This window comes from Felis catus, chromosome D3 (assembly GCF_018350175.1).
Source record: "Felis catus isolate Fca126 chromosome D3, F.catus_Fca126_mat1.0, whole genome shotgun sequence".
Classification (NCBI taxonomy): Eukaryota; Metazoa; Chordata; class Mammalia; order Carnivora; family Felidae; genus Felis; species Felis catus.
In genome coordinates, this window is record NC_058379.1 from 22,373,559 (window position 1) to 22,384,762 (window position 11,204).

The 11,204-nt window shown below is 48.6% G+C and overlaps 1 protein-coding gene across 1 annotated transcript in view; it reads left to right on the forward strand.

The window, feature by feature from the left end:
* The window catches only part of LOC101095136 (putative SEC14-like protein 6), a 17,737-nt gene extending 7,199 nt beyond the window's left edge, over positions 1-10,538 (forward strand). The window contains 6 exon segments of the mRNA XM_045042067.1: positions 4,863-4,990; positions 5,067-5,206; positions 5,298-5,317; positions 5,320-5,466; positions 5,707-5,954; positions 10,473-10,538. Of these exon segments, the coding sequence (XP_044898002.1) occupies positions 4,863-4,990; positions 5,067-5,206; positions 5,298-5,317; positions 5,320-5,466; positions 5,707-5,954; positions 10,473-10,538 (749 nt within the window).
* Positions 10,539-11,204: the final 666 nt, after the last annotated feature.

Genomic DNA, 11,204 nt, shown 5'->3' on the forward strand with positions numbered 1-11,204 from the left:
CCAGTGTCTGTGGTCAGGAATTATGGTAGAGCTGACTTGTTCCGGCTCAGGGTCTCCATTGTTACAAGTGAGATGTCAGCCAGCAATGCAGTCGTCTGAAGGGTCAACATCATTCCTGCAATATCCTCTTGATTACACAGGTCAGCCCTGCTTGGTGTCAGAAGGGGTTGAACAAGGCCATGAAAACCAGGAGTTGTGGATCATTGGGAACCATTTTGGAGGTGGCTACCGCAAGGAGTAATAATAATTACTGCTATCTTTTGAGGACTTATTCTGTGCCAGGCACTGAGGAAGATAATTTTTGTTTATTGTCATATTGTTGTTTTGTATTGTTTTGGTTCTGGTTTTGGTTTTGTTTGTTTGTTGTTTTTTTTTGCACAACAACCCAGTGAGGAAGATACTATTATCAGCCCCATTTTTCATTGGAGGTAACTGGCTCAGAGAGGTTAAACCACTTGATTAAAGTCACTCAGCCAGCAAGTGGCAAAGCCAGGTCAGTCTGATGTTAGAGGCCAATTGTTTAACATCCTCCCAGAGAAAGAGTTTGGAGAAAAGGATAGGGAAGAGGTTTGCTCTTGAGATATACATTGGAATCCCAGGAATCTGAATGCACACAAAGGAAACCCCTTGTCCATGGCCCTGAGAATGTGGCAGGAGTTCTTGGACTCCTTCTCCATAGGATAGGGCTGGAATCACTTTTGGCTGCTGCGAGGAAGCCAATATAAGCCATGTTGATGGTCACACATACCCCAACTATTGCTGAGTACACAAAAATTCCCATCCCCTAATGGAGCAAGCATGCATGGAATATTTAATATGTGATGAACAGCTTTTGTAAATCTTTGAGGGCCACTTGCCTCTGAATGTAGTCTAGTTTATCCAAGTTATGACACTTTCTCAGCGCAAAGCCTTTGCTCGGACAGTTCCCTCCACCCACAATGCCCCTCAGACGGCCACCAAATCAGAAAAGAATCCCTCCTGGAGTCCTAAAGACCCAGTCTAATCCCATCCATGCCTCTTACTAGCTGGGTGGAACCCAGGACAGGTGACTGAGGCCTCAGTTTCCTTGTCTGTTCATGAGAAACTAGACTCTCTTGTCTGCCCACCAGGTCCATGTGAAGTCAATGCAGTGATCAATGCTGGGGCTCTGCAGACCAAGTGAAACCACTCAGTTCTCATCAGCCAGGGGCACTTAGCGGAAGTGCTGCAGAAGAAGGAGTGTGAGCCCAGAGGAACAATTCTGGCTCCAAGAGAGCCAGGGGATCACTGCAGCATCTGGGGTTGGCTCTGGAGCAAAGGCCTGGGTTGCCAGCCTATAGGGACTGCTAAGTAAGACCTGATTTGCATTTGTTTCTAACATCCATGTTTTTCTGATTATAATATCAGGGCACCCTTCTATCATGGAAAATCTGGAAAGTGTAGATAAAGACAAGCACCATGAGGGTTATAGAAATAACCTGTAATCCCACCATCACCATGAGGTAGCTTTACATATAATTATTTTTTCACACAATTGAGCTCCTACATTATATACTGTTTTGTTCACTGCTAATTTCAGGAACCTCTCTCCAAGTCATTAAAAAATTTCTTCTTTCCAGGGCACCTGGGTGGCTCAGTCTGTTGAGAGTCTGACTCTTGATTTCAGCTAAGGTCATGATCTCAAGGTTTGTGAGATCAAGCCCTGCATCGGGCTCTGCGTCTGCCAGCGTGGAGCCTGCTTGGGATTCTCTCTCTCTCTCCTCCCCTCCCTCCCTCTTTCTCTCTCTCTCTCTCTTAAAAAAAACCTTTGTTTTGATCTTAAAAAAGATTTCTTCTCTAGTATAGTTGTAAGGCTGCAGAATGTTCCAGTGGGTGACTCTATGTGATTGATTTAAATACTCCCTTCCTGGAAGCCCGACTTTCAGTTGGACAGAACTGGTTCCATCTGCTCCATGAACCTCTTGAATTATAAATTTGAGGACTGAAGAGTGGCTGGCAATGGTGAAGTGCTCTATTGTCACGTTATTATTATTTTTTTTAAGTTTATGGGGCACCTGGGTGGCTCAGTTGGTTGAGCGTCTGACTTCGGCTCAGGTCATGATCTCGCAGTCTGTGAGTTCGAGCCCTGTGTCGGGCTCTGTGCTGCCAGCTCAGAGCCTGGAGCCTGCTTCGGATTCTGTGTCTCCCTCTCTCTCTGCCCCTCCCCCGCTCATGCTCTGTCTCTCTGTCAAAAATAAACATTTAAAAAAAACATTTTTAAAAAAATAAAGTTTAATTATACAGGGGATATCTGAAAATATTCTCATTATAAAAAATCCAAACCTTTCTGATAACATTTTTTTTTAAATTTTTTTTTTCAACGTTTATTTTTGGGACAGAGAGAGACAGAGCATGAACAGGGGAGGGGCAGAGAGAGAGGGAGACACAGAATCGGAAACAGGCTTCAGGCTCTGAGCCATCAGCCCAGAGCCCGACGCGGGGCTTGAACTCACGGACCGCGAGATCGTGACCTGGCTGAAGTCGGACGCTTAACCGACTGCGCCACCCAGGCGCCCCAAACCTTTCTGATAACATTGAAGCCTCCTGAGCCCCCAAAATAACCATTGTCACCAGTTTCTGTGTATCTTGCAGACTCTTTCAATACATTTCCATGCATACACACAGGAATATGCATATAAATATACAAAATATAATATAGAATAGGAGTACCTGGGTGGTTCAGTTGGTTAAGCATCTGATTTCAGCTCAGGTCATGATCTCGTGGTTCATGAGTTTGAGTCCCATGTCAGGCTCTGTGCTGACAGCTCAGAGCCTGGAGCCTGCCTCTAATCTGTGTCTCCCTCTCTCTCTGCCCCTCCCCCACTCGCACTCTATCTCTCTTTCAAAAAAAAAAAAATAAACATTAAAAAAATTTTTAAGAGTATAGATAGAATATAAACAATATAATAAAATAGAAATACCAAGAACACATGATTTAATATATTATAAGAATTATTCTGCAACTTGCTCTTTTTATTAGATAATACATATGATTTGCAGATTTGTCCATCTGAGAATGTTTTAATACACTTCGTCCTTTTTAATGATTGTATAGTATTTCACAGGGTAGAGGGGTCAGCATTTACATAACCAGCCCACTAGGGGTGGACATTCAGGTTGTTTCCAATGTTTCATTATTATGAACTCTTCAATGTGGAAAACCTACACACTTTCCTTACACGAATGTGTGAGTGTTTTTCTCAGGTGGATCTCAAGAGGTGGGGCCACTGGGTCATGGGCTGCCTTAACTGAGAGGCAAGAAAACTGCACTCTAACAGAGAAGGGAATGGCTCAAAGTCACAGGTTGGTGACAGTGTGGAGATGTGACCTTTTGGGTTATCCACCTTATGTTTTTTTTTTTTTAAGTTTATTTATTAATGTTAGAGAGAGAGTGTGTGTGCATGCACAAGTAGGGGAGGGGCAGAGAGAGAGGGAGAGAGAGAATCCCAAGCAAGATCTGTGTTGCTGTCAACGCAGAGTCCAGCGAGGGGCTCGATCACATGAACCATGAGATCATGACCTGAGCCGAAATCAAGAGTCAGACCCTTAACCAACTGAGCTACCCAGGTGTCCCTCCTCCTTATGTATTTTAAGTCATTCACAGTCTGAACCAGTAGTTCTCAAAGTGTGGTCCTGGAACCCTGAGGGCTCCCAAGACCCTTTCAGGGGGCCCTCAAGGTCTAAACTATTTTCATAATAATATCTAGATGTTATTTGCCTTTTTCACTCTCATCCTCTCATGTGTATACACCAGAGTTTCCCAGAGGCTACATGATGTGTGATGACATTCTTGCTCTGAATCTAAGGGACTGCATTGGGTTTCTTTTATCACTGGTGTGGTAAGAATTTTTCTTTATGCTAATTGATGTTTTAATTTTTTGTTTATTTATTGCCTCCTGGTATCTCTTGCCCATTTTCTAGAAAAGTATTTTTGCTATTGATTTATAAGTGCTCTTTACATATTAAGTGCATTGGCCTTTTCTGTCATATTTGTGGCATGTTCCCCAGTTTGTAGTTTTCCTGCTATCTTTGGCTTTTGACTTTGTGTTATGTTACATTCATGGGGCTTTTCCTTTGGTTTCTCCATTGCTTTTATGTTTCAGTAGTTCATACCTATTGTAGGTACATTAGATATTTTCCTCTGCTTTTTTTTAAGTTTGTTTGTTTTGAGAGAGAGAGACCACATGAGCATGAGGGAGGGGCAGAGAGGGAGGGAGAGAGAGAGAATCCCAAGCAGGCTCTGAACTGTCAGCGAGGTGCCCAGTGTGGGACTTGAACTCATGAACCATGAGATGATGACCTGAGCCGAAATCAAGAGTCAGATGCTTAACTGACTGTGCCACCCAGGTGACCCTACCTCTGCTTTCTTCTACTTTGTTCCTACAATAACATTCCTTTGTCTATGGACCACCATTGGCTATCTCAGAGCAGCTTGTGGGAAAACTGACACAAGCTTGCCCCCAGTTCTGGGGGTGCTGGAGCTGTAGATGCCGAGGGGAGAGGCTGATTGGAAGTTCAGTCTCTAAGGGAAAGGAAGTCCAGGTCAGAGATAGCCCCTCCTCGGCTTTGGGTTCCACGAGGCGCTAGTCTGAGTCCCTACTAAGATGGCCAAGGGGCCAACACCTGGACAGATGAGGGCAGGGTGCTGGGTCTAGAGGGGCAAGCCTGGGGCAGGAACTGGTCAACACAGGTGCATATAGTAAACCCCCAGCCTAGATTTACAGTCTCTTAGCTTCTTCCCCTAGGGGCACCAGAAGCATGCCAGGGATAGGAAGCAGTATGCCACAGGAAAGCACTGGGCTTGGCGTCTCTTGCCACTTTCAAGCCTTCCTGAGACCCCACAGGTCCCCTCTCCTCCTCCCACAGGCAATGGAAGCAGGAGCTGCCAAAGTTCATCAGCCCTGAGCAGCTGCCCATGGAGTTTGGGGGGACCATGACTGATCCTGATGGCAACCCCAAGTGTCTGACCAAGGTACCAGGTGCCCAGAGGGTGAGAAGGGAGGGCTGATGGCTGGGGTCAGTGCTCACTCAGCAGCTCTCACCCCCAGATCAACTATGGGGGTGAGGTGCCCAAGAGCTACTACCTGCACAACCAGGTGAGGATGCAGTATGAGCACAAGATGACCGTGGCCCGAGGCTCCTTCGTGCAGGTGAAGAACGAAATCCTGTTCCCGGGCTGTGTGCTCAGGTAGGGATGGTGGCCACTCCACACCTGGGCCCAGCTGGGAGCGGCCCGGAGCCCCAGCGGGTGGTCATTAGTAGGGCCCTGTCCCCTGCAGGTGGCAGTTCGCATCACATGGGCACACATCGGCTTCGGGGTTTTCCTGAAGACCAAGACGTGTGAGCAGAAGCGGGCGGGGGAGATGGTGGAGGTGCTCCCCATCCGGCGCTACAAAGCCCACCTGGTACCTGAGGACGGGAGCCTCGCCTGCCTCGAGGCTGGCATCTGTCAGTATTGGCAGCGAACAGCTCCACTAGGAGCTGGGGGGCTGGAGGCAGGCGCCTCAAGGTGCATCCAGGCTTTGCCACGTGGGGGCCCCTGGCTCCGGTAGACACAATGTATAGCCGGCTTCAGGCTCTCAGGCATGACAATGGCTCCCTGGTCTGGGTCCTGGTACAAGGATTTACACCATGGAGGATGAGGTCCTGGGTGGGTCACCCTGTCTGAATGTCTGTCCCTCAATGTAGATGTCTTGAGGTTTGATAACACTTATAGCCTAGTTCATTCCAAACACATCAACTCCACTGTGGAGGTGCTGCTCACTGACCAAACCTTTGTGGAGAAGACAGAGATCCTGGGCAAACCTTGTGGCTCCCACAGCCTCCCCTTTGATCTCTGGGTCCACAGTGAATTCACAGCCTTCCCTGGCCAGACCCCCTCCAACCTCCCCAGGGATGGGAATCCTACAACAGCTGCTCCCAGCCCATCTGTCACAGTGGGTCTGCGTCTTAGGACCGTGTCACTGCTGGGACCATGTCCCGGTGGCCAGACAGCCACAGCGAAGCAACCAAAACACTCCATCCTCCTGGGACCTCAGGCTCAGTGAAAACTCTAGGCTCTTTTCTATGAGCCAATACCAAGTGATGAGTTACTGTTCTAACACTTGAGGTATAGTAAGACCAACAGATCTGGAAACAATTGCCGTTGAAAAGATAATTTATTACTCACAGTTCCCAAGAGGAGGAGATGGAGATGCCAAGCTACAGAGAGCCACATGGAGAAATCGACAAATGGAAGAAACATCAGGGTTCCTCGTGAGGTAGAGGGGGAGAGGAACTGGGCGGGAGTTTTGGTTATGGTTTTCCCTGGAAGGAATGGGTGCGGCGGGGAAATCATTAGGATTAGCTAGTTTGCATCATGTCAGCAGGCTCTGGGGCATAGGGACTGCCCCAGGTAATAGGGTGATCAGGGCAAGGAAATAGTGTGGCCCTAAGTGCTAGAGCCAGCACTGGAGGTGGTTGGAGTGTAGGCTCTGTATTAGTTGGTTTGCATTTGAAAAGCGCAATCCTGGGTCAGTTGTTTGCTATCTCTAGGAACTGGCTATCCCTGGGAGACACAGTTCCTCCCAGGGTCAGCAAGGCCCCAGATGTCAGAGCATCAGAATATAGAAAATAGAAGACAAGGTTGATACAGTTAATACAGAAGACAAGGCAATACAGCAATCACCACTCTGAATTGAAATTCAGCCTCAGGGGCACCTGGGTGGCTCAGTGGGCTGAGCTTCCAACTTTGGCTCAGGTCATGATCTCATGGTTCCTGAGTTCGGGCCCCACATAGGGCTGACTGCTGTCAACCTGTCAACGTTAGAGCCCGCTTCAGATCCTCTGTCCCCCTCTCTCTGCCTCTCCCCCACTGGCATTTTGCCCAAAATAAATAAATATTTTTAAAAAAGGAATTCAACCTTAGAGCTTTCCCCATCTAGAAAGAAATTTTGACTCATAAACTTTCCATTCCAGTGTTAGGGCATCTGAGAATGTCTTCATTGTCTGGTTCTCCATCTAAACTCTCCATTAAGATTTTATTTTATTTTATTTTCAGTTTATGTATTTATTTTGAGAGAGCACAAATGCACAAATAGGGGAGGGGCAGAGAGAGAGAGAGGGAGAGAGAGAGAATCCCAAGCAGGCTCTGCACTGTCAGCGCACAGCCCGACACAGGGCTCAGACTCACCAACCGTGAGATTGTGACCCAAGCTGAAGTCGGAGGCTTAACTGACTGAGCCACGCAGGCGCCCCTTCATTAAGGTTTTAGACTCAGCCTCGGACTGAGCTGATGTCAGGTCCCACAGGCGCATTAGGTTAGATCTCAACAGAGATTCTGGCCTAAGCATTCCACTACTCACACACATTGTCCCCGCTTGCTGTCAGTATGGTAGCCAGCCAAACTACTTCTTTCATTGGCCACTTGGCAAACATGGCCAAATATGGCCACCTGTGCAAATATGGAAATGTGGGCATTCAACAGGTCTTTCTTAGTGACCCCACATAGGCTCCTAGGGGTCATTGCCTTCATTTTTAAGGGCTCACCATAATCCACCCCTACTCAACAATCTGTCCCAGAATTTTGGTAACAAGTTTACTCAACTGATTCCTGATTGGCTGGTTCCTACCATCCTCCATGATTCTACCATGTTATCTCGCACAGACGGCACCAAGGAACTGGGGTTGGCAGGGAGGGGAGGTGGTTGAGGGAGGTTAGCTGGAGGTGCCATGTGGGCTGCAGCTCAGTGGGGGAGGGGAGGGCACTGGGGAGCCAAGGCAAGGGTCGAGGGGTTTCCCATGATCTGCCATATCCCACCCATCACCCCATCTGCTTCTAGCATCTGCCCTTGCTACAGTCTTCTTGAAACGTGGGCCGAAGGCCGGAGCCATTGACCAGATAATGGACATGTCCACAGCTGTCCCCACCTGCCTCCTCTCCCACTGTCCCCCCACCCAAAGCCTCCACTCCAGGCTCACCCTCCCCTGCCCCAAATCTCTGTCTTTGTTCAAGCTGTCTCCTCACCTAGAAGGCCTGCCTTTCTCCCCCTGTACAAATTTTCTCTCCAGCAGGCAGTGCTGAGTCACAGTGAGGGCATGTACTTAGTAATTTATACCTGTGAGACTCTTTCTTTTTATCATACAATCCTGGGAGCTTTGACAAACGCATACAGTCCCATAACCACTGCCACAATCAGGACACATAGCAGCTCCATCACCCCCAAATTCCCTCCTGCTATCCCTTTGATGAGGTTTTGGAGTGGTGGGGGTCTGGAGCTGATGGCCAAGAAAGAATTCTTGAGACATCTTTGGTGCAAAAAGGTGATTTTTATTGAAGCACAGGGACAGGACCCCTGGGCAGAAAGGGCTTCACTGGGGTTGTGAGGAGTGACTGATCACATACTATGGAGTTGGGGGAGGTAAAGGCAAAAGGGAGGCCTGTAAAAGGACTTTCATATGCTTCTAAGATAATGGAGGCTTTGTTATTGTCCCGGTAAAGTTGTTTTCCCTCTAGTACGACATTAACATTAAGACAGTGGGCAGTTGGGGCACCTGGGTGGCTCAGTCAGTTAAGCAAGCGGCTGACTTCAGTTGAGGTCATGATCTCATGGTTTGTGAGTTGGAGTCCTGCCTTGGGCTCCGGCTAGAGTTCCAGCCTCATATCAGGCTCTCTGCCCCACACAGGGCTCTGCATGCTGACAGTGCCTGCTTGGGATTCTCTCCCTCTCTCTCTGCCCCTCCCCAACTTGTTCTCTTCCTCTCTCTCTCTCTCTCTCTCTCTGTCTCTCAAAAAAAAGAAATGAACTTAAAAAAGAGAAAGACAGTAGGGAATTGCTGGAGAAATGTTATACTCTGTATATGCCTTAAGTCAATGAGCAACAGGTTATAAAGAAATTTAATTTTACCTACCATTTCCTTCTTGTCTTTGTTCCCCACAACACTATGGAGGGGAGGGTGATGTTGGGGCTCCAGGAAACTGAGTCTATAGGTTTCTGGAGATGAGGCTATTGATAAGATAGCCTTTTTCTTGTAATTTACTAAGACATTTGTAAACTGACGGAGACTCAGGTCCTATGTGACTGTGATCTCGATCAGTTAACCATTTGTTTTCGCCTCTTAGCTTTAGGGCAGCCAGGAGTGCCTGAGGAACATCACACATATCTCATGGGGTGGGGGAGAAGGGGGTGGTGTTCACTAGCTTGTGTTTTGTCCTCAGCTTGCCTTATGTTCCCTCATCACCTTTGTGGTCAACCCTTCCCCCAGCCCAGCCCTGACAACTGCTGATCCCCTCCCCCAGCCCAGCCCTGACAACTGCTGATCCCCTCCCCCAGCCCAGCCCTGACAACTGCTGATCTGTTCTGTAATGCTGCAGTTGACTTTTCCGAAATGCCATGCGGATGGCATCATACAGTATGTGGCCTTTTGGAGCTGGCTTTCTTCACTCGGCATACTGCCCAGAGATTCATCTGTGTTGTTGCATGTGGTTGGTTCCTTTTTGTGGCTGAGTAATATTCTGTTGTGCCGATGCACCACAGAGTGTTTATCCATTTCCCAGTTGAAGACTAGCTGCGCTTCCAGTTTGGAGCAATGACTAATGAAACTGCTAGGTGCATTTGCGTCAGGTTTTTGTGTGATCCTGTCTTCATCGATCCAGGGTAAATGCCCAGGGGTGGGATCACCGCTGAGCTGCTGGTTGGGGTATGTTTAATGTTGTAGGAAACTGGCCAACTGTTTTGCATCACTTTGCATTCCCACCAGAGTGTTTGAGTGCTCCGTTTGCTCCACATCCAGGGCCTTGGTATTACTAGTTATTCTGGTGTAGCTACTCTAGAAGGTACGTGGTTATGTTTCTGTGGTTTTAATTTACATTGCTAATGACTAGTGATGTTGAGCATCTTTTCGAAAATAGGGCACAGTCTGTGAGATAAGGCAGACCCAAGTTCAAGTCCTTTTTCTGGCACTTGTCTGACCTTAACCAGATCTCTCTGAGGCTGTTTCCTCACTGGAAAGTGGGGAAGCCAACAGTACTTAGAGTGGCTGCTATGAGGAGAAATGAGAGCCACAGGCACAGAGCAAGTGGGTGGGGAACAGCAGCTACTAATGGGTGCTGATAACAAGTGTTAGAGACCTACCTGCCCCTGTCCCACAAGCCTTGCCCAGACAGCTTCATCTCTCCTGCTGTTCTCCCCCTGGCTAGCCCAAAAGTCCCTCTGTTATTTACCCCGGCTCTGATCTCCCAGTGCACTCCGGTGCCTTCCACCATCTCCCCCCCAGCTGGCTGCTGGCGTCCTAGTGTGGCCAACCCTGACCCTGATCTCTTGCACATAGGACTCAGTGACCCCCTTATATCTGCCCCTGAATTTTACCTTCTCACTTACCCTGTTCCTGGACTTTCTTCTCTTAATTCAGCCAATAGCTCAAAACACCTGCTCTTCTCAGGCCATTAGAGAGCTGTCCCCCATTCCCCCCTGCAGGGACTGCTTGACCAGATCCGGGGCATGTGTCTTATGTTCTCTGTGGCCCCGTCCAGCCTGTGCTAATTCAGTGCCCATTGGCTTCCACTGCCATTAGCTTGTGAACTTACACATCTTTCCATAGACTCTTTGCTCTGGATGGTGAGTGCCCCTCCAGACCTGGGAGAATCATCCTTAGTAAATGATCTTGCATCTATTCCAACTCAACAAATTTCATGGAGTGGTAACGCAAGACTGCAGCCACCCACTTGGGCTCTGGATGCTGGGCATTAGGCCTGTGAACTATCCGGCTCTCAGAATATCCCCCATTCTGGGGTCAGTGCAATCTTGGCCATGAGGCAATGACTCTGGCAGCAGGGTAAGAAGCCCCCTTGTGCAGTGCATGCCCCCCCCCCATCCCTGCTGCCCTGGCCAGGCCTGGGATTGTCCACTCACCCCAGGCCTCCAGGACACCACCACCCTGCAGCCATATAAGAGGCTGCTAGTGTACCTTAGGGGCAGAGAGGAAAGGAAGCCTAGAGGTCCTCTTCTGGGAGCACACATGGCCCTTGGTCAGGACCTGGGTGGGCTTCTGGCCTGAAGGACCTATTGTAGGCAGCTGAGGGTTGGCAGTACATGCAGGAGCTCCTGATGTTTCCCATCCACAGTTTCCACTGACTGTCTCCAGCACTGGGCCAGTGCAGGGCGTGGAGCTGTTGCTTGCTGAATGAATAAACGATGCCAAGTTCCTCC